The sequence below is a fragment of the Colias eurytheme genome, chromosome 21, assembly GCF_061535395.1.
Source record: "Colias eurytheme isolate Ceu_HAF_F1 chromosome 21, ilColEury1 Martin Lab GWU primary, whole genome shotgun sequence".
Taxonomy (NCBI): Eukaryota; Metazoa; Arthropoda; class Insecta; order Lepidoptera; family Pieridae; genus Colias; species Colias eurytheme.
The window spans coordinates 5,890,465-5,915,680 of NC_143000.1; the positions used below are offsets into that span (position 1 = coordinate 5,890,465).

The 25,216-nt window shown below is 31.3% G+C and overlaps 1 protein-coding gene across 1 annotated transcript in view; it reads left to right on the forward strand.

The window, feature by feature from the left end:
• Positions 1-538: 538 nt before the first annotated feature.
• The window catches only part of LOC149899164 (uncharacterized), a 28,813-nt gene continuing 4,135 nt past the window's right edge, over positions 539-25,216 (forward strand). The window contains exons 1-5 of the mRNA XM_090114113.1: positions 539-850; positions 17,016-17,091; positions 20,937-21,119; positions 21,424-22,784; positions 23,213-24,028. Coding sequence (XP_089970239.1) covers positions 20,937-21,119; positions 21,424-22,784; positions 23,213-24,028 — 2,360 coding nt within the window. The 5' untranslated portion in view covers positions 539-850; positions 17,016-17,091. The remainder of the gene's footprint in view (positions 851-17,015; positions 17,092-20,936; positions 21,120-21,423; positions 22,785-23,212; positions 24,029-25,216) is intronic.

Consider the following 25,216-nt stretch of genomic DNA (forward strand, 5'->3'; position numbering starts at 1 on the left):
TATTGTTGAAATTTGTTATAAATTAGTACATATATATTTACACATATTTATAACGAACATTTCTGCGAACAATTACTCAAAAGTACCGCAATTAAGATATTAATTAACGATATTGTAGTGCAAAAATATTCATTACGTTAAAAATGTTAATTCATATTTTGCGCTTTCACAACCTAAACTCGCTTCGAAGTGTCTAAACACAAATGTTAACTTTCACGGTGAAAATATTTATGGTATTGATCGTTATGTTGAATATTAAGTTAATGTCACCATAAATCGTAAGTCCTCATATACTTTTAGATATTTTATACGCATTCCCATGCAAATCACCCATAGATACTATTCATTTATTTAATTGGTGACAAAAATAGAGCGTTTTTTGTTGAAACTAAAATATGCGGAATGCATTAAATTTTATCTAAGTTTTGTTAATTTGTTGTAAGGACATGATGGTGAATTTCGATTTCCTAACATATATTCCAAAATGAAGCGCATCGCTGATCTCAGTATAGCACCGTTGTTGTGACTTGTGAGTGTTCTAAGCTCCAAAGCAGTTGACCATCGTCCGGCGATCACAAAGCACGCTCCCCACGCATGCACATCCTCCTTCGGCATGCGTTGCTGGCATGTGAGAAATTAGAGCCGCTTGTTAAAAAGAAAACATTGTCTATGACAGTTTGCGCGCGAACTGAGTTCGATTTTTGAATTGTATTGTGTTGTGATACATTTTTGTGATAAACTTTTCGTGCTGTACATACATACCAAATAAAATAAACGTTTTATTTTTGTTTATGTTTTAATTTGCGGATTTATGTTCTGAATTTTGGATATTGCATCACAAAATACTATGGTGAGTTTTATGTTTTTATTTATTAGACTTTTTTTTCGCAGTAGGTACGTATTTTATGTAAGATGTTTTCGAATTAAGGTAATGAGTATTTTTAAGAGTATCTATTAAACTTGTATGTACTCTTTTATAGTGATGTAATTTATTATTGCATTTATTTCGAATATTCACAGTGTTCAAGGAATATATATTTTGTTAATTTATAAAACTGAAACCAGCATTATATAATTTCATTTGCTTAAATTTAGCAGCATTTAATGTGTGCTAAAATACAGCACGCAGAATTTTTTTCAGGGCATCAGTATTGACTACAATAATAATATAATAAAAAATTTCTCAAGCAAGGAGATCATAGAGCTCAACGTATTTAATTAGAGAATACAGTAATAAATCGATATAAAAATTAATTTTACAATTAAGTAAGTACGTGGTCAACGCGTGAAAATATTTAATTTCTCGATTTTTAGTCTGTTGATAATAAATTATAGCCTGTACTATCACGCTATGCGGTATATATTAGTGTCTACCTACTTACCTATTGTACCAGCAACTCCTTCTTGCACGATACTATTTGATATTATATTTTATTGATGTATAATATCTATATCATTAACCATTATGATCCAAAGCTCGAATTTATCAGAGCTTTCGAGATTTTACACCCTAGTTTTCTTAATAATTACAAGAAATATTAGTAAATATAGAAAAATAATTCTGTTATTTTCGATACAGATGAGACATGAGATTAATATGACAATTTGTGATATTTTTTATAGCTCTACATCGTAAAAAAATATCTTTAAGTTCTCTTTAAATGATAGTTTAAACTTTAAAGATTAGCAATTTAAGTATATATGTTACGGCTAAAGGTAGGTGAGAACATAAACTTAAGATTAGCCGGCTAAACTTAGGTTTATTTTCGACGAGGTGTTAATGTTAGTTTGTTCTATCTTTAGCCGGCTAAACTTAAGTGTAACCGCAGGCCCGTGGCTAAAAATGTCGGGGTGGGTAGATTTGGTTACTATAATACATGTAAGGAACAGGGCGAGTGTTTTCTGGCACTTCGCCGGCTGCTGCCGCAGCACGCTCGCTGCGCTCGCTCGGCTCGTGCGGGTCTTAAGAGTTCTAACCTAACCTAACCTAGCCACCAGCTTTCTGCCCTGAGTCGGGGTGGGTAGATTTGGTTACTATAATACATGTAAGGAACAGGGCGAGTGTTTTCTGGCACTGTGCGGGCCCCTCAAGCCCTCCACCGGCCCGGCGCTAACCAAATCTACCCACCCCGACATTTTTAGCCTCGGGCCTGCGGTTACACTTAAGTTTAGCCGGCTAAAGATAGAACAAACTAACATTAACACCTCGTCGAAAATAAACCTAAGTTTAGCCGGCTAATCTTAAGTTTATGTTCTCACCTACCTTTAGCCGTGACATATATATGCTAATTTGAAAATATTATTACGGTATAATATAATATACGATATTTTTAATTTCATAACGTGTAGCTAAACTATATTTTTTTATTTCAATGTTAAATAAAAACCGACCTTATTAGTTTGGCATAAGGTTGATGATATTATACCAACTTTGGATAAGACATCGTCGCTGATCGGGAATTCTCTATGCATATAATCTTTTACTCAAAAGTAATACTCAGGGAGTTTTTATGTAATAGACTTAATTTGTGGAATAGCGTATAATTATGCAAAAAACGCTACTCTTACCATATAGCGATCATTTACCATATATCTTATAGTCTCTAGCAGATCTGTTACTGAAAAATATAATAAGTACATAAGTACATATAATTTTCTTTAAGTTTTTTTCTATTGTTTATCATTGACACTTTTAGATATGAGATATGACGAAGTGTCTATGATAAACAATAGTAAAAACTGTATTATAGAGCTTAGTTTTTACGAATATTCAAGTACAGGAGGTATATTAAGTCTATCTCTTCGTCCAACTTGAACATTCGGGGCTTCTAACAATCAGAGAAAAAATCCAGAAAGGGCGACTCTCTCGTTCTTTTGTTTAGGCTTTTTATCATAAAGGAGCCTATAAAATTGTATCAACATTTTATAGTGTTGTAATCGTAATACGATGAATTTTGTTGCTTTGTAAACAACATTAAAATAAATATTCTCTTTAGTAGCTTTTTAATATTGTTTAATTGCATGCTTATCAAGAATTATTACCTATTAATCTTGTTAGCCGAAGGTGCGTTATAAATTCAAAATTAAAGTGAAATTTAATTTGAGCCTTCGCGTAAATGCCGTACTCGTTGAATCTTAATGTAAAATATGAAAGTGCTGCGTATTTACAAATTATTGAGGAAAATATTACAGTCATACTTTTAATAGGTATTTTTGCAATATCACAAGTATGTTACCTTTTTAATAGTGATTAATTTATATGAAGGTTAAAAACAATGGTTCCAAACGATATTCATTTTGATGAATAAAATTCGTACGAAATGAGGAATGTTAAATTATACAAAAATATTTAACAATTTATATAAAGACTGTATTTATTTTTGACATTTCATCAATTATAATATTTGTGCTACATATGAATAGAGTCAAACTTTGTTTGTATTACTTTTTATGCATGTTTGTAGAAAGCAAGTTCTTAAGTCTATATTTTTGATTATAAAAGCTTTCTTTTCGCGTAGTTTACATCTCATATTTCTTTAAAATTGTATACATTTAGAGAGCTTAATTTCGACTGCACTGTATTATCTGTATAGCTATTACATAATTTATTATCTATTAAATATAACACAGTGTAAAATTTCAGAACTGATTATAAAATTTGAATATCGTCCGTCCTAAAGTAACACTGATTTAAAGTAATTAAAAAATATGGCTTTCAAATGTTTTTTTTAAGAATCGGTCGAGTATTTTTATTTTAAATGCATTTATAGTAATAGTATATTTAAAAGTTTTACAAGCAATTACAACAAAATTTGAATTATTCATGATTTCCTATTATACATTGATTGATTTGTTTCTTCAAAGCATGTAAAAGCAAACAATTACTACGTGGGAATTGACCAAATAAAAAGCTATCGATAAGTGTACGTGTTTTTATGATAAGTATCAGGAAGACTGGTTTTTCATAAACATGGTATTATATAAAAAAGTGCTTAAAATAAATTTGGTATACGCTTGTCCAAGGTGAAGAATGTTCAAAAGAAGATTGTGCCATATAACTACGTAGATAGAAATAAGTTGTAGGGAGATATTACGAAGAAAGATAGATATTTGTCAATATATATAAAATTGGAAGTTTTTAAAAAATATATGATGTTTGGACCCTTAAATGGTTGTTAGTAAATGCGTGCTCTACATTCATACATGTTTTCAAAATACTTAAAGTCACACACATATTCACAAATGTTTTACACGTATACGTATTACGTACCCATTGTCTGGAAATATTCACGTGGATTAAACCTTTACCGGAAAATCGGTTAAACGCTACCAATTATCGTATATTAAGTGCTATATAACGCTTATAAAAAAAAAACTAATAAAGTAGAGTTAATCAAAGTTAAACCAATACCATAAAACAATTAATTATTTAAATCGACATTAAAGATTAAAATCATTCTCTCATTTATTTATTTAAGGCATGTGAATTTAAATCCTGTTATGCAAATAAATCTTTCTAAAATATCGGAAAAACCTTGGTTAAACTTTCAAATGCATCAAATTGGGCGAAACTGATCTTACATAAGCTTTTATTCAGATTTTATTGATAAAGCGTTTATAGTTAAACGGTGCCCTAGCAGGTGATGTTTTGTATAAAGCCGATTTTCTAGTCATTTGCATACAAAACTGTTAATATGTATAATACGAGAATGATACAGTGAATTCTAATAACTTTATTAGTCTTCTATTTTCATTCGTGATTGATATGTTTGATTTGCAATAAAAATATGAAAATAACAACGTTCTTCTAATTTCTACAAAGTATTTACCTATGTCGTTCTATTTTTCAAGATGTTATATCTATAGGTACCTATGTACATATATAAAAATGAAACCCGTTTCGCGTTGTCAAGGCATCACGCGTGAACGGGTGGACCGATTTCGATAATTCTTTTTTATTATATTCCTTGTAGTACGAGGATGGTTCATATGTAGAATAAACATAAATATATAGCACGGGCGAAGCCGGGGCGGACCGCTAGTCTAGAATAAAAATCGAAAGCTCTTAAATTTTGATGATTGCTTTATTCATTGTTAGATTAGGTCATATAGTGTTAAAGAAAATTAAATTAAAATATCCATTCACATTTATTGACTATAAAAAGTATCGTTTAAAAAATAAATCGAAAGAGCATTCACTCTAGATGAGATATAACACACTTTCTGAATGACTCGTGAATAACCAAAAGTCTTTGACATCTGAAAGCTTCGATGATTGTTTAATAATAAGATTATAACATTTTCTAGACGTTTCTATGCAAAAAAAAAAATAATTTATTATGGCAACCGTGATGATGATTATAATTATTTTGTTTTATTCTTTTTTAATGAATTAAATAAATACAATCAAATAAAGTTTGAAACATAAGGTCTTCTTATTCATTCTTTATTCTGCCTCCTTGCTATAAAATAACTATCATAAATTATTAAATGAAGTTATAATACTATAATCACCTAAATTAATTTAATATCTATATTACAGCCTTGATCTTCAAAAATCGAGACCATTTTTCAGAATTGTAAAATTGTTCATAATTATTATAAAAAAAACTATTAAGTTTTTTATACCATTTATGATTTATTATTTTGAGATTTTCTATATATTATTACCTAATTTGAATTCCCCCCTTACTTCCTGAAATTGTTTTAAAATACATCCGTTACTTCATTGCGTACGAAAGTGTAAGGAAAAGGCCGTTTGCATTGGATTCATTAAAATTGCTAAGTACATATATGATTGTCGAAAGGAGAATGCATTTTCAGCAAACAAAAGCGAATTTCACTTAATGTATTGTGTGTCACGTCTCTCGAGTTTTGGTCAAGGATTTATTCACGACTGTAGAGTGTAGAGTGTAGGTATATGACTAAGCATAATAAAAGTTATGTTTTGTATCAGTGAAAGTAAGTGTTAAAGGTTACGGAGAACATTAATTGTCAATTCTTTCTAGAAATTTATAATAAAACTAGCGGTCCGCCCCGGCTTCGCCCGTGGTACATATTTATGTTTTCTCTACATAAGAACCATCCTGGTACTTCAAGGAATATAATAAAAAAAGAATTATCGAAATCGGTCCACCCGTTCTCGAGTTATGCGCTTACCAACACATTTTGCGATTCATTTTTATATATAAGATTACAATATTTTATTTTTTGTGTGCATTGTTTAACCTTGTTTAGAATAGGAAGATTGCATTTAGATAAATGAAGAATATAAACAAGATATGTTAATAATATATGTAGTCTTAAAAGCGAACTTTTATTTAAAACATTTTTTTTCAAACTTTCTAAAGTGCATATAGTTGTTTCTATTTTTATTATATTCCTACTCGTGCATCATCAACTGAATAGGTACATACTTCTTTTATAGTTCTTTTCCGTTGAGATCGGATGGGTCATGTGTTCAGATTTTCGTTTTGACATTGTTAGAATCTCTAGGTATCTATTAGGTATAGCTGTTATTTCTATAATTATTTTTTGTTAGTGGATTCTTCTTAGTACATACCTACCCAAAAGTATGTGATATCTAAGTGTCCTAACTACCTTACCCACCCCAGAGACAATTGCGAAAGGTTTTATGAGAAAGTAGTCCTAACAAGTCCTGGCATTCATAATATTCGAAGTTCGAGCACAACTCCCTAGAGATCATCGTCTAACATAGCCAATGCTAATAAATCAAAATCAATATTCAATATACATTCTAGACTGCGTAGCTATGCCGCTTTCTATGACGGGAAATGATTGCAGTACATATCTCCTGGAGTACTCAGATTGCACGTAATGCGATTTTAATTCTAGGAAATTTGTTGAAAAATCAGCGCAATTACTACAACTGTTACGTGCGAAAGAACGAATTGCTAGTTTGAAGGGTGTAATATGTACTCTGGATTCAATAGTGAGATTGCATTTGGCGGGATTTTAGGTTTTCAAAACGCTGAAATGTGTAATTGGTTCATACAAAATATTATTTTAAATACTACGAGAAAATGGTTTGAAAAAACATATTTCAAAGATAATTGATAGACAATTCAAGTAGCTTTCATTGACTCAAAGTACTGTGACTGTTATCATATTAATATTCCTTAAAGCTAGCAACGAGCTAGCACGAGCAACTTTGTCTCCGCAACTATTTTGTCTCTCCCGTCAATTGTATGGGGAGTTGCGTCACTACGTGCGCGCACTTTCATACTAGCCCATGGGTGGAGAGACAAAATAGTTGCGGAGACAAAATAGTTGCGGCGACAAAGTTGCTCGTGCGCGCTAGCTCTTAATGTTAAGTGTTGTTTGTGCGATGTGCATTTTTGTAAGAAAACAAAAGCCGCACCATTATTAAGAATCAAATAATTAAATAAACCCGTTCATTAAAATTTGTGGAACAATATGTGCATAATGAATAATTAAACTACATTTAATTAGTTAAACAATTCATAATTGTGTTACTTACTACGCAAATCAATGCAAATGGCTTTAAAATGCCTCAACTTGTCAAAATTAATAACAAAAATTGTTCTAGATATGGAATACGGAAGATTTTTTATGGTATAACCAACGTATAAAATAATGTTATAACGTTATTGTGTTATGTAACAACAAACCATATTTTAAGTAAAATTAACAGACACGCATAGAGAGAACCATATTATGGATCATGACTACTTGAATTATTTAACATGACTGTGTTATGAAAAACATTGTATGTAATCTTATATCAATAGCTTTGAATTCATAATTAGGTACCAGTGTATAGTCCGTATAGTTTTTTGGCTGCAAATAGCGAACACGGCTTATAAATGTTATCATCATCAATCAATCAATCAATCTTTTTTTGTTGTCCAAATTGTGTTGGAAAATAAAGAATAAAATAAAGAATAAAGAATCATCAAATTTAAATTTACTAGGTTTTGATTGGGAATAAAATAATACTTTATTTTTATCAATCTGTGGATAAAATGATTTTGCATATAAAAAAATAGACGCTAGATATAAATATTGGCACTTTATTGTAAATGAATTATTTATACATACTTTGGGTGTAGAAAGTATTCTTTTAAACCTAGATAATTTCTAAGCTGAGCTTTAAACATTAAGGAAGGAATTATCATAATGAATAGAGATAACGTCTAGTCGATAAACTATAAAAAGGACGAAAATATCTTTCACATAAAGCCAATAGTTTCAAAATGACTTTTTAATGTAAAATTCTGAATAAATCTAGAATAAAAGAAAGAGATTTCGAAGCTTTTTTATTTATAATTTATATTATAGTATTTAGATAAAGAGATTTCGAATTTGGTAAGTGGTATATATACGTAACTAGCTTACCGCCCGCCGCTACGCCCGCTTTGTCTAAAACCTAATAAATTATACATATACCTTCCTCTTGAATCACTCTATCTATTAAAAAAAAACCGCATGAAAATCCGTTGCGTAGTTTTAAATATTTAAGCATAAAAAGGGACATAAGGACAGAAAAAGCGACTTTGTTTTATACTATGTAGTGATTATTTTGCAAGTGTTGTTACATTTAGTCACATCTTTAGTAGATGCTAACTACCTATTTCCGTAGACCGATGCCTGTCCGATTGTTACGCTTCAGGGTTTCCTGTTTAAGTACAGTCACTTTTAACACGATTTTATCACGTATTCAAAGTAATTTAAATAGTAACTCTTTAACAAAGTGAGTAAGTACCTACCTACGTTTAACATTTTAAATAGAAAATTTTACTGCTTTAAATTAAAGCTAATACAAGAAAAATTAAAAATATTTGTATACGTATATGTAAATTTGTCTAAATTGAGTATTAATTAGTGTTATCATTGATCTTTTGAATAGATAACAATATCGTGGAATTCTTACTAATGTAGAGTCCTTTGAAAAAAAGGCTTTAAAACTTGATAAAGAAAACGTGTATTCGATTTTGATTATATTACAGCATAATAAAGTTTAATTTGGTGAGGATAGTCGTAACAATAATTAACCTTTCTAAATCTAATTGCTCGATAAATGGTAAACGTCGAAATTTTATAACATCAAATCGATGTAATAATAATTAAAATTTGCCATAGTTTACACAATATATTACGTTAGCCATTCTATAGTATTACTTTCACTAACATTTATAGACAATTTTTAATAATCGTGATTAATAGCAAAAGCTTTTACTTTAAACGTGAGGAAAACGAATTTAAATCCACCTCGCAGGAGATTTGCATAACTAACTGGTTCCGACACGGATAAAAAGAAAATCTAATATTGCCTATAACGCTGATACTGTAATTTATTTAAATCAACATTAGTAGGCTTTAGAAATTCATAAGTAAACGTTATCAATTATCATTATATCAGCTCTTATATGAAGTATTTAAGCATATCAATCATAGCAGGACTATAATATAATATTTATTAAATACTAGCTTTCCGCCCGCAGCTTCGCCCGCGCAGTCAAAAAAAACACCGCATAGTTCCCGTTCCTTTGGGATATCCGGGATAAAACCTATCCTATTTCCCGGGGTAAAAAGTAGCCTATGTCCTTTCTCGGGTATCAAAATATCTCTATACCAAATTTCATGGAAATTGGTTCAGTAGTTAAGGCGTGATTGAGTAACAGACAGACAGATAGAGTTACTTTCGCATTTATAATATTAGTATGGACTAGTATGGATTATATCATTCCATGAATGCTCAAGAAATAGCATTAAGCTAACATTCCCTTAGCACAGTTAGGTGCCAGGGCACCTTTGTACGTCAGGGGTACAAAGGTGCCCTGTATAAAGGTCCTAACATCAGACCTACCTTCAATAGGTTCTATAAATTCTTCTTTTCGAATATAGCAACCTACAGTGTCACATAATTTGTATTTAGAGATAAGTTAATTGGTTTATCTATACAATGAGTTGATTATACTGCGTAGTTTAGAGGTTCTCTTCTGGTTACGTCGATATTGTATTCACGTAGTATAATACACTATCAAAACATAATTATTTACGTTACATTCATCTTGTACACGACTTTTACATCGTTATGCCAATGTCTTTATATAATACATATAAGTCATGTTCGACGGAGATGCAATCTATCTACTGCACAAATTACATTTCTCAGGTATAATGTTCCTGTATGAGGAACAAATACAATCTTGAATCTGTGTTTAAGGGTAATGAACTACTCGTATATAGGCATTTTAAGAAAAATATAATAATTTTGATTTTAGAAATCAGTTTAAGTTAATAATAGTGAAGAAGTGAAGTGATTTTGTTAAGTTTGCTTGAAAAAGAAAAGACTAAATTCGATCTCTAACATAATACCTTGAAACAATTTTATTTCGCCTACTAAGTATATACGACTAGGTATAGAATACGACGAGGAAAAGTTTCCCTCCAATTTACGCACATCAAAGTGCTTTTCAGTCATTTTACCATAACATGAGACGTTATCACGAACTTAATGACAGGTCGTTGCGCGTATTAATGAGCAAGTGCAACATATAAACCTACATCCAGCACTCAGAGCCTTCTCGATCCATTTGTACTAACGGCACTTTATTCTTGTAACGTTATAATACATCTATAATTTTAAAATTGCTTAAGGTATTAAGAAATATGGTTCATTACGTTGAGTAAGTTTTTTCACTAAGTGTGCAATTTCATAATTTATAGACTCACGCCAGAAAGGAATTTGAGTAACTGATGAATTGTTACTCATATACAAAGGTCCTGTTTCCGATGATGGTGCAATACTAAATAGGAAGGTTGTTAATTATTTTTTATATTTGCGCTCTAATTGTTTTGCTATTTTTTGCTGTTATGATGTAGGCGGTAGCTATTTATGTAATACTATATGGATTCTATTTATAATATGCTTAGTTATTATACAAAAGGTATCTTCAGACGGTAAGACTTCATTGTCTTCATTGCATGCTCTTAGCATGTGCGAAGTGAAAATTTATTGCGTCTTATTTGAATATTGGAGTGAACTGCGAAGTAGACTGCATTTCACACCTATACGAGTTCGTATTATCTTTAATTTGACATATGTACTTGCCACATATTATAATTAATATTACTATAATAATATCTTAATATGCCGTTATGATCATTGTATTAAAGTGTTTGTGTTTGAACACTGGACAGGATAAGCCGATAGCAGCACACTATTTTATACTCTTTCAATTCTAATTCTGACTTTCTTTAGATTTTGGATTATAAGTGTAGTTAAATCCTTTTAAATGTATGTTTCATTTGGTACGCACCATCTCATAATAAAATTTCTATAAGGTACTTAATTTCGAAAATAATTTTTGCAATAAAGCCTGCATGAAAGCTATGATAGAAAGTTTAAACTAGAGCCATTACAGCTATGACTAGTACGAATTCAGCAATAAACCCAAAATGTGTGTTCAAATTCAGTATTTTCTTAGCATCCAAGTGTCCATCATCAAGACGAATGAGCGTCAGTGAAAGCGGGTGAACAACGTCACGAGATGACGAGAAAACTCGTAAATATTAACATGTTTATATATGCCTTTATGCTCAGCTGGTTTTGTTTTAAGACAATCGTGGTGATCTGTGGTATTATGGCTAATTGACGTATCGTTTTCTATTGGTATAGGTAGTATATTGAAATTAATTTGAGACAATATTAACGAAACAATTAAATGTAGTTGATATCTCTATTCTAGTCCTTTATATTACGTTTAAGTTGTAAGGAGTTAATCAGATTGTTCTATATGATTGCTCTACATCATATTTCAATTATTTTATTAATTAATTTTAGGCACGTTTCCTGTTTAGTAGCAAATCAATTATAATATACCTAAGACAATTCAATCAATGATTAGTATTACTTTCTTACAAAATAATCAATATAAAACTGGTTAAAAATGCAAAAAGTGTATCGCATTAGGAGTGCAAACGCATAATAATGTCAAGGCATTAAACCTGGTTCGCGTGTTATAATTAATCGAATAAGAAAACATCTCAAACCAGAATTATCAAGATGTGTAAACGGTAAACGAGAAAATTTTAATAGCAATAAGACGACAGTGAAACTTTATAATAAATTCACGGTGCTTACAGTAAGTGGGGTAAAGTAACTGTATGAGATGTAGCAGGGCAGTACGGTTCTGACACCGTTATGATATGTTCGATACGATCTTTTGATTGAATGCATCGTCCAATTTGTACAATTTATCGACTCACACATTGTAGCGAGATAGCCTAATGCGAGATTAATAAAAAAAAATATCTCTCCATGTATAAATTATGTAGAGGCTACACAGTACATACACTAACTATAATGTGTATTCATAGAGCTTATCTCTTATATATAAAATTCTCGTGTCACAATGTTAGTCTGCATACTCCTCCGAAACGGGTGGACCGATTCTCATGAAATTTTCTGTGCATATCGGGTAAGTCTGAGAATCGGCCAACATCTATTTTTCATATGTACCACGGGCGAAGCCGGGGCGGACCTTTAGTTTTCTTATAAAGATATTGTTCTAAAACAATATGCATTTCTTTTAAGTCTGTATAACGTGTAAATCATTATTTAAGTTATTTATATTATGGTCAGCATACATTCAGTATTATCCTTTTCCTTCGAAGCGTTTGACATAGCGAGACAATCAAACAATGTTCTACCGTTTTAATAATACAGTGGACAAGGTATTTATGAGCCGTTATTTATTTTCTCTCTATATCTATTTTACTTGCCTTTACGCAATTTAAGAGAACGGAAAGTTATTTTATTTATTAATATCACAATAAATTTGCATAATAATAACTATTATATAGTGTTAAAAAATGAATTGGCTTAATATATAATATGTTGGTTATGGCAATAATAAACTTATAAGTGAGTTTGAAACGCTTTTAATTTTAAGAAAAGATTTGAAATAGCCCACCTTTAAGCCATCATCAATTCGAATGAGCTATTAATATTTTTAACTATGATTGATATGGTGCTTGCATATTTAACGACGTTAATGGCGTTGTTAATAGCTGGATTATAATTTAATCTATCAATCATTTGCTCCTAAAAATTAATAGTTCTTATATCTTATTTCGTAGCCGAGTATATGCATTTTAAGGCTGTTCGTAGCATTAGATGAAGCATTTTCGTTAAGAATTACTTAGGATTTGTAGTACGCTTCTAAATGGTTCATACTCATAAACTAACAATTAAAATTATCTATTACCCAATTAAAATTAATTAAAAGCAAATAAATAATACATTAACCATATAGGACGAACATAGAAAACCTGTACGAAGACACACATAGATATAACAGTTACGTGCTCTTACGTAAATTAAAAGTGCGGTTAATTCAAATAATTGTTACGACCTGTTTGACGCACACTATTTATTAGGGATTCAACGTTTCGCAATATCAAAATAATGGTTGTAACGGAACATTCTTGTTCAAGAGTTTAACACGAATTTTGACGATTTACTAGGTCAAAATAGCAGAGGTGTAATTAGAGGTAGAGTCTCCGCATTGTTATTACCTGAATATGGTGTTTATTTATCTATTTAAACTGTGGCAAGATTTTATTTTTATTTTTTATTTTATTTTATTAATAAAAGGCACCCTACAGCTGTTATTAAGATAAATTATACAAATAACATATAAAAACCCCAATTACAAGGCACACCAATAATAGTCCAATTGTGTGACAACAGGAGGCAAATAAACTAAAAGGGAACAATAATTGTTTTCTTTTTTTTTAACCAAAGTACAATTGTTCTTGATGAAACATATTGTTCTTGATGATCACATAAGATATGTCGTACTCGTACCGCCTTAAAATGATTTTATTGTATTTTGCCTGATTTTTAAATAAACTTAATCATTTCTGATTTGAGAATAATGGGAAAGCTATCATACTAATATTATAAATGCGAAAGTTTGTAAGTATGTATGGATGTTTGTTACTCCTTCATTCAAATACTTTATCCCGTAAAACCCAAAGGGACGGGAACTATGCAGGTTTTTCTTTGAAAACGAGGGCGAAGCCGCGGGTGGAAAGCTAGTTAAAATATAAAAGTATTTACACACATAATTTACACATAATTTAATAGCTTTGAAGAACAATATAAAACAAATAATAATTAAATTTTTAATTTGCGTTTAACTGTTACCTTACCTACTTGTCGTGCTGTTATCTTGTTAGTGCATAATATTATGTGTGTTTGTTTGCATTGTTCATATTATTTCACAATAGATAACTACTGTGAATGAATTATTATAAATCTTAAAAGAGTACATTAACTTGTTCACATTGTAAAATAAATAATATTATGTATATAATTATGACTAGTATGTAATTATTTTGCGATTCAGTATTGAATTTTAATTTGTGGAGTCATAAGAAATTAACACTGTAGTAGGTATCTGGGACAATTAATTAACGTGATACATATATAAATATATAGCTCTGTTACCATTTCTTAAATTAATAGGTACATTCATGCACTTCGCATAAATTTTACACCTCATATCTCCCTGTTTATCGTACAGCTTCTTAACTATAGATATTTTAAAATAAACGTCATCATCATCCATCATTAGAATTTCTAATTTGCTCTATCTAAAAATATTTCGTTTGTTATGTTTGTCAATGTGACTGCGCCCTAAACAACTAATAAGTAACATAACCCCTGTTATTACTCTTGTGTCTGAACTGAACTTTACTAATTACTTCTGCTATTAATCATTCAAGCTACTGACAAGAAATGATCATGGAGTTTCTAGACAAAGCAATGGTTGATTATCTTAAATGGTTCTTTGGTTTTCAATAATTTATGATATATTTGTACCAATCAAAATATATGTAATGTGATTATGAATCTACTCAGTTTTTTCTTGGTTTAAGCATAAAGATTTTTAAATTAAATTAATTGTTAAGAATTTAATTATTCAATCGATCTTAGTTATAAGGTCATCAATAGCTAAGCTAAGCTCATCAAAATTACAAGGATAAATTTTTGGAAATGAATATCTGTTAGAAAATACTCTACATATCACGTAGGTATGTGTATTACCTAAATTGTAAACATCAACAGTTAATATTACGAGTTTTGTTCTTGTATCTACTTCATTTCCAATTCTAAGAACAATAAGGAATCGTTGCGGTTCTTAACAAATGGAAACAGGATTTGCAACGAAGAAAATAAATTGTGAAACCTAAGAGAAAACGCATTTTACGATTTATGTTTCCACTTATGTATATGAAATGCAAAGCTTCCATGGCTATAAAATATTTATATATTCAAGTACAGTTATTGCAATGGCTTTCATCATTAAATTTACCCATGATTTTGTACGTACTAATTAGATATTTTAAAATGTATGTTAATTAGAAAAACAATGAAAATTTGCCCTTAATTTACAAACATTTCGTATCATGAACCAGCGGTATAGCTGATAAAATTACTAGCGTTATAACAATTCCATTCTTTGTTTAAAACATTTAATGGGTGACAGCAAGGTGATTAAAAGAAAAGTTAAATTACCTTATGAAAACTTCGGTTAGGTACCTACTTAAGTTAATTTAAATCGATAAAGTCGATAACTTTAATCGTTTAATGCAGTTCCAACCGTAGAGGTATAATCAACCAATATATTTTAATGCACATATGTACATAAAAATCTGCTGATTTCAGCACATGATATTGTTAATTTTATGAAATTTAACATTATTGCATTGATAATTTTTTTGCATCTGAGGTCAAAATCATCAGATCTGTGATATTATAATGGTCAAAACTTATTTGGTAATTCCAAGGTGATTCCAATACAATATAAAATGTAAGAAGACTACGAAATATAGCAATGATAATAAATAATAATGTATTAACTGTAAAGCTGTGTGTGCGGAAGCATTTACGTAATTAGAATTATAATTTAATTATTCATTAAAACATTGATACTCACTGAGCGAATCTATTGCGGAATATTGCTGTATATTGGTCGTAAATCATTGTATTGAATGAACATGCTTTCAGCGTTGTATTTCAATTGTTCTACTTCGTATATGGTAATATAACACAGATTGTTATTTTAAACTGAGGATTAACATGTAACTTATGTGGCTCATTTAATTGTTGAAGTGTATTTAAAATACTGTTGAGTAAAAATACTGAATTAAATGCAATATTAAAAAAATAGAGCAGAAAGATTAGACATCGGTTTCATTTTTTGGCTCTAAATAAATCGATCTCACATAGGACATGCATTATGCATACTATGTAAATTATAATGTTTTGTCTTTTATGCAGAGTATTTTACGACAACGGTGATTTGGACCACGTGCCACTTTTACTTTCACTTTATGGTATAATTTGAATATTTTAAACATCAAACATTTTATTTCGCGTGAACCGTCTTTATTAACAAGATGAACTATGAAATATTCTTAATTGCCTACAATTATACTTTAACTATTATGGTAAATGGTTGCGTAATTCGTATATATTAACTTTTACTTATGTTATTTAATTGTTGTTTTGGTAATTGATCGTAATATATGTAATAGAAAAAGTTTATGAATAGACAGATATAAAGACTGATAGACGTACCTACATTATAAAGGTATACATTAAGCATTAACTCTGTAAGTAAAATATTCAGATGTAAATAAACTTTTATAGTATTGGTGTATTAAACCGATAGTCATAAAATTTTCTAGATATTTAACCGTTAACGACATATTTTGATTTTATTGAACGTGTATCAATAAATATATATAATAATTGAACTACTCTATTAAATAAGAGAGCATATGTGCTGACCTTTGCTGCAGAAGTGAAACTTCTTTGGCAAGGTTTAAAGATACCAAAATCGTCGCCTAACTCCATGATGCGACGGTATTGCTATGAAGCGACCTTGAAATTTTATTAAAAAAAATAATTTATATGTCTTTTCACAGTTTAAAAAGGTATATTATTATTTCAGTGTTTCGGGAAAACGGACGAGAGCGACACAAAATGCTAGCGACGAACGGGCCGGAGGCCCATGAACAGCTAACGAGGTAAATGATTCTAGATAAGTATTTATATTTTATGGTACCTATTTGAATTTTAATTGAAACTAGATACTTATTAATTAATACCTTCTTCAAGTACTACTATATTTAAAAAAAAATGCGCTTCATATCAGACAGCGACTGCGACTTTTATAATATGCAGTGAAGAACATCCTATAGTTCAAAACTATAGGTTGTTTGTGAGCACGCGAACACATAAGGAAAAAAAGTTATACATAGTTGTTAGTTAATTGCTTCATATAAAAAGCTATAACAATAACATATTCTGTGATTAGTTACTATAATTCTTGGGTAATAGTGAATTGTTTTGTTACTCAATTGATAAGTTCTATAATTCACGACTTCTATTGTTATCCCATCAATATATTCCCGCTGTTTTGTGTGTCAAATTATAACTGAAGTACGGATTGAGTTTATGACCATACAGACCATATACCATTACATTAATTGATTATTGCTATCGGTACACTGGAGTAACGGTCTTCGGTGAAAGTTGCCAAAAGCGTCACGTCATGAGACCTTCAAATGTCTTTATTATTTTTGAATTCAGTAATAAAAACATATATATGGGAGAAAGTTTTTTTTAGTTCGTGATTTGTAATAGTAATAGTAACTAATGCAATTTATAAAATAAAGAGATGATTTATATATTATATTATTTTTCATGTACAGTCCAGTATTTGTGAGATACTAAGTTTATATTTTTAAATAAAAACTGAACATATTTTGTATATTTTAGTAACTTTTCGATGAAAGTGCACGTTTCAAAGAAAGATTTATTTGAAAATAATGTATTTATCTATACTATTTTTGTAACGAAATTTCGCTTTCTATGACAATATTTCCTCAATTTCGTATAGAAGCATTAGGAGTATTAATAAGTAGAGAAACAGGAAGGTGTTATAACACATCAATCCATCACTATAATACTAATTTTCCGGTGCATATAATTCTGACTTCAATAGGTTTTAGCCAGTCAAGTGTAGAGTTATTATGGTATGTGAGGCGATTACGAATTTCTTGATTGATCCTACCAATATTAGTAGTATCTTGAAAGTTTATATAGGTACTCAGAATTAAAAAAAAATCATTTATTGAACAAGGTTCCTTACATCAAAATACCTATAGACAATATAGCTTTCGCTGTACAATACATCAGAATAGTTCAATAGTAATTGAAGGACCTTTTTTTGATCTTGTACAAAAAAATTGATTCAAGCAAGCAAGTAAAAGAGAGATTGATAGAATGATAGAACTCTTTTCTAATGAATAATACATATTATATTGTTCATTTTAGCTCAAAAGATCTCATTAAAACGGCCTATTTAAATTATTATTCTAAAACCTCTTTAAAAATACCACACAGATTTAATATTATATAAATTGTGCAAGCAAACCTACACTTTTATAATCCAGGCCTGTGATGAGAAAAGAAGAAATTTCAATGACAAGTTAATAATTTACACCTTGAGTTCAATGATTACAGCAATCGACAGATGATTCGTTATTGTTACATTAATTAGAGTGTTTTTCGAATCATTGGGTTTAATTTAATTGACGTGTGCTCTCACTTGAGGTATGTTACCACGCCCTAAAATAATACCAATCTTATATTGGTATCTATATATATAAAACTCAAAGGTGACTGATATAGTGATCTATCAACGCACAGCCCAAACCACTGGACGTATCGGGCTGAAATTTGGCATGCAGGTAGATGTTAGGACGTAGGCATCCGCTAAGAAAGGATTTCCCGAAATTCTTGCGGGAATGGGGAAAAACGGGGATGCACGTACAAAGTCGTGGGCGGAAGCTAGTTATTTTATAAACAACTAGCTTGGTCTGCTTACTAGTCTAGGTTACATAGGCGGTATTATTTTAACCCGTTATTATGTTAATATAGAGGGAACATTTCTTTGGAGATATAAACGTTAATATAGGAACTCGTTGTAATTGAACTGACCTTTTTGTAGGACTTTTAAACTAAGCCACAGTTTATTTCAGATAATAGACTAAGCTAACACCTTAATTCTTGCCTTAATTGGATAGTGATCGCATTATTTTATATTTAGTTTAGTTTATATAAAGGGAACATTAATTTGAAAAACTGTATTTATCTGTATCTACTTAAGGAAGTGTATTTTAAAAAAAGCTTCATTAGCTCTAGGTTATGTTTACAAGAACTTTCTTTTTTTATATATATGCGAAAAGTAGGTAAAGTAGAATGAAATATTAATAACTTCTCTCCACACCTAATAATATTATAATGAACAGTAACAGAGTTTTATTATGCTTCGTCATACTAATTAAAAAATCCCAAATTTTTACAAAGAAGTAAAAGCTATTCAAAATTTACAGTTATAGTATGTAGGCTTATAAACAATTGTTAAAAATCTATGAAACTTAATAACAAGCTCTAAAATTAACTTTTAACAGAAAGATGTTCAAAGAAGATAATCGTTATGTTTTTATTATCTAAATAATCTAAGATAAGTGTGAAATTGATTGTTATATTTCAAATAAAAGACATTATAATATAATTTGTCATTTTATTATATGATAAAACGAGTAGATTCTTAAGAAATACAAGCTCTATCTCACTTTTCTGCTGTAGAGCAACCATACCTAAAAAGAGCTAGGTATATAAAAAAACTATATATGCCGCGCGATACCACCCGTACGAACCCGTATAAAGTATGTATCCCGTGTTTTATTCGAATATATAACCCATATTACTGTAAAGTTTCACCCAAATCAGTCCAGTAGTTTTTTCCTGAAAGCGTAACAAACATGCGTCTACACTTAAAAACTTTCGAATTTTTAAAATTAGTAGGATACCTACCACGGCGATCCGACGCGAAAATGTTAGTACAAATTATGAACTTTAGCTGATTATAGGAAAATTAATATTCTGCATGGAATAGGTATGTTATCGATATAGATGCTGTAAAATCTGCTAATTTAGAACAATTACATATGAGGGGCTGATTTTCCTTATGAGATTTCAGAAACTTTCGATCTTTATAATAGAATAATATCGATGTATAATGAAAAATAATCTCTCCAAAAATTAATATTTTATGTAACCTTTATTGTACCTCTAGAATAATCGACAAGTAAAGCGTGTTCCTTACTCTACCATACCTTCGAATATAACATGACTCTTGACAGTTCGATCTTTTTCATATTTTCTATTAAAAAAAAATCTTTTTACTAAGTATCCATATTGAATCAAGTTCAAAGGTGTTATTATTGCAACAAACCGGCAAGTTATTGTTGTTACTTTTTAAACGTGTAGGATGGTTTAGTATCACCTGTTCGTTTGCCTTTCTGTATCATAATATAATAACCTGTTTGTTATGCTCTTTGCCACTTAAACATACACAGCACTTGACCGGCGTATTAATTGTTCACGTAAATGAGTAAAATCACAACGGCGTTACATCATGGTCGAGTGAAAATTTTTGAAATAAAGTTTCACTTTTATGTTATAAGTATTATGGTAATGCATAAGACCTACGTATTGCACATTTGAGTTGATTTAATGATTTAAGTACCTTGATACTTTCACCTGTTGTTTGCAGTAAAATTTATCAATTAGTGTCATCATAACTTATCTAAATCTTCTGAACTAATATTACACATTAGATTTATAGAACATTTTCTGTTATATCGATACTACCAATACTATAATAAAAACAACCACTCCTATCCAAACTGGTAAAAAAAATCAAGCTATCCAGAGATCTTTTACCCCCCGAAGTCACAAAGTAACATATTGATTGATGGCACTCGATCACGCGATGTAACACAGCAATGCACGTGCGCAGATGGTAACGTGCGACGAGAGCACACCTGTCGGCGGCTTCCACTTGGGTGGTCGCGAGGATGAGGGGCGCGCGCCGAGCGTCTCCTCACTCTCGCTGTACAAGCAGAAGATTGACGCGCTGTTCGATGACACCCGCTCGGTCACCAGCCTGCACGGGACGGATGTAGGCAGGCGAGACAGCAAGGTACCTATATCTATCTGTAGTGCTTGTTAAGTGGTCTATGCTGCATGTGAGCAAGATTTTTTTTGCCAATTTCCATGGCATTTTATGGAAGCAATGTGAATCGAATATGCGTCCTTTTATTCCATATTGGAAAACAAATTTAAATATTTTTACTAATCCCTCCCTGTGCTAGCCTGTATAATGACTTACTTGACTTACGGTCCTATGGCCCCTATGTGGGGCAGAGGGCGTCCACAGTGCGCCGCCATCGCGTTCGGTCTTGGGCAAGCCTGTATAATACAACTGTTATTTATTTTTTCCACAGATAAGTTTGCCGCAAGACAGTAAGACGATATTTGAAGATGAAAATGACTACTGCGAGAACAAAATTAAGAAGATCAATAATACAGTCCAAGACCGTATAGAGAAAATGTTTGCAGATATGGCGGGAGAATCCAGGCCTTTTGAAGGCATTGGAGTGCACGTGTTCAATGTACACTACTTAGGCTCTACACCCTTACAGAGTAAAGTCACGAGCCTGTCTGGACTGCAAACGCCATTAAAAGATTTATATTTTGCCTATAGAAGAAATTACCGCCATAAAAGTACATTAACAGGCAGACTAGAAATATCAAAGAGTGGACTGAAAGTAAGGTACAAAGGGGAGAAAGGAGATTTAGAACAATTAAATCCATTCCCAACAATAGCTGTTTGGTCGGCTGTTAAATTTGTCGTCCAAGACACGGACAAGGAACCCAACGAGCAGAGCTACGCATTTTTGCCTCTTATTACCGACCCTGATAACATAGATCGTCAAGCGTTATTCAAGTCATTGGAAACATCTGAAAAGAAATATATCCTCTCCCACAACGAAAACACCCATTCACCCCTTTTCGCTGTTGTGATGAGGAAAATCGGAGTCGCTAAACAACTCGAGTGTCATGGGTTTGTATGTCAGACGACTGAAGACGCTATCGTTATAGCGGCGACGTTGTACAAATCCCTTATGTCACACATGAGTCGTCAGGGCCACGCCGATAAAAAGAAGTTGAAAAATCGAAACGGAGTCAGTTGTATGAGCACGGCTAGTAGTTTACCGGCGAATGATATCCCGGTTAGACCTCCACGAAAGAAACGCAGCACGTCGTCTTATAGCGGCGACAGTGATAGAGCTGATGGATTCTCAGCGAGCGAGTCGTTCACGGAGCAATCAAAAATGGATAACTTTAAGGAACTATCCATTTCATCCCCACCCGTTCTCCCGCTGGATGCGAAAAGAATTACAGTTGAAGAGGTGAAAGCTAAATTAGATTCGATTAAACACAATGGTGCTCGTGATCATGAATTAAGGAAATCGCTAGAAAAGCTTTCACACCCTGTAAGCTTTCTGAAACAAAACCCTCTTAGCAGTAGTGAATCATCAGTTCGCAGTAAAGTTTCAGAGAAAATTGAACTATTTTGTGAAATGGAGCGACGAAAGAGTATACAACGACCACCGACATTACCACCGCCGATTCCTGTTAAACCAGCCCCGTCCCCAGATTCGAAGGAGCCTCTTAGAAGGACACAAAGTGGTAGAAAATCATTGGGAGAGACTGGTGATATTCTAACGAAAGTCGCTATACCGAGGTCGGGAAGTTTCCTTAACGCAGGGGGATTGACGCGTTACAAATCTATTGGCCATAGGTACGTTATTACATTATTATATTATATCTAGTATTACATTAAATAATGCTACATTCAAGAAGAGTAATTTCCTCAATAAAAATTATAATGGAATTTAGATATGTAACACATTTAACGTTCCACTTGATCAGTAATGCTAAGCACTTGTATTTAGGCACTGATTAAAAATTTGCTAGAATTTTTCAGTGTATTGCGTGTGGCTAATTGCACAATCACTTGTACACTAAAAATTTTAATAATTAATTACCTTTTTTTTTCGATTATAAGATTAATGCAAATAAATTGATAAGTAAACTAAAAGTAAAAAAGAAAAAAGTTAAGTATAACATAAAAAATATCACTCACACAAATAATTTATAAAGAAAGTCTATTACACCTTAAATAAATGTAATTTCAAAATAATAAAACACATTTTATAAAAATTCCAGGAACAATGGGAAGAAAGGAGGCGGGTCACCATTGGGTTTCAATGAACTATTTAACGAATTCAAAGTGCAAGAAAATTTACATTCGATGGATGAAATATTGAATGTCATTATCGACCCGGACGGAATGTCTTTTAATGATTTAAAACCTATTTATAAAGAATTCCTACTAAAACTAGCGGTAACATTAACAAAAGACGAAATCTTCCAACACAGTAAAGCCATAATGAAGAAACAAAAGAAAAAGCTGTTACGAAGGAACAGCACGTTCCAAATCAAGAGGAGGACATTTTTCAAAGGTGCTAGCGGACTACGAATGGTATTCAGGTTACCGTTTGGAAAAGATAAAAAGAAAGAGAAGAAACGATTACAAGCGTTGGAAGCTACCAATCCGTCGAAGGCTAAAGATCCCATATCGGAAAGCTCTGTGTCTACATCGAGTTACGATTTGAGACAGTTCAGACCCAAAGAGCCACCTGTACTTGCTCCCAAACGACAAACGACGAGACAGAGAAATTCAAGGCGTTCAGAAAAAGGGGTTCACGTTTCTGAACGGAAAGGGAAATCAAGACCTGGAGAAAGGACTTCTTCGGAAGACTCAGATTTCTTAACGTTAAGCAACAGATTGGGATGTCAAAACCGAAATAGTTCAAGTGGTTACGTTTCGTGCTCCGAATGTGAATCCGAAAGCTGTATGGACAGATGTTACTGTTCTCTCAAAACCAACTGCAAGTCCAAGTGCTATTGTGCAGCTCTGGATACCGGCAAAGACTCCGCCAAGGCGAGACTGCTAGGAAAAAACTGCAAAGAATGTTCCAAGTAAGTAAATAATTATTAAGACAATCATCACACTTTCTCTTCTCGCATTACTACTCCCCTTTCCAATTTGGCCATTTATAACAAAACCTTATCTTGCAATAGCAATTAATTTTATTGCTCATCAAGATCGCATTTGAACGTTATTTAGAAATAACACGAATAAGTAAATTGTTTCTGTTGCTATCTAATGGCATGTAAATTGATTTCTTGACATTTGTTTATTGCTTATTGCACAATGCGCCTGAAATCTAGGTTTTGGAAATGTAATTCTCTAATTCGATTAATTTATATCCTGACTGGTTTTGGTCGAACAAGTTGATCACATGCATTTCTCTACTTTCGTTTGCTTCGTATATATCATTCGAGTCTAATAAGAGTGCATCTTTGCGAAGAGAATTAATTACATTAGCAGAGTGGACTGTAACGAGCTCAAAGGAATGCGTGCCTTATTTATTAGCTATTTATAGTTGATTATTAGATTTTCTAAGTGAAGAAATAATACGTTAGGAAACAGAGCGTGACGTGTCTGTGGCTCGAGATGGCTCATGAGTAACTAAACCGAATTAAAATTACTTTACTATGAATTTATATTATCACTAATATGACTTTCCTCATCCGAATTTTTACTTTTATTGGCCATATTCCGTAATTCCTAGATTGTATTGCAAATAAAATATATTGTTCTCGTTCAAATTTTGTTCATAACAAACATTTACATATGTGTAAAGAAAAGTTTCTATGGAAATTACAATAAAAAGATAAGAAATAGCTTTACAATTATGTAAAAAATTGAAATGAATTATCATTGCATTCATATATTTTTGTGATAATTGAATATAATTTTTTTGTTAATTTTAAGCGTCAGGATTCAATTAAATTCAGCTTTTAGCGCCCGTCTGATTACATTTTTACTGTTTAACCGAGGTAATAAATAGCATTTACAAAAAATATTATTAAATAATAATAGATTATAGAAATACCACTTAATTTACACGATTATTCAACTCAATGAAATTCAATAATACAGTTTTTATTCCGTATATTACGATTTATACATAACAAATAATTTTAAACATTATTATTTATACATGTATAAGGAAAATGGTATTTCCTGAGACATGTAAGTATTTTAGTTATACATATTAGTATTTTAGGCAAACAGTCTTATCTAATTTATGGATTATGAAA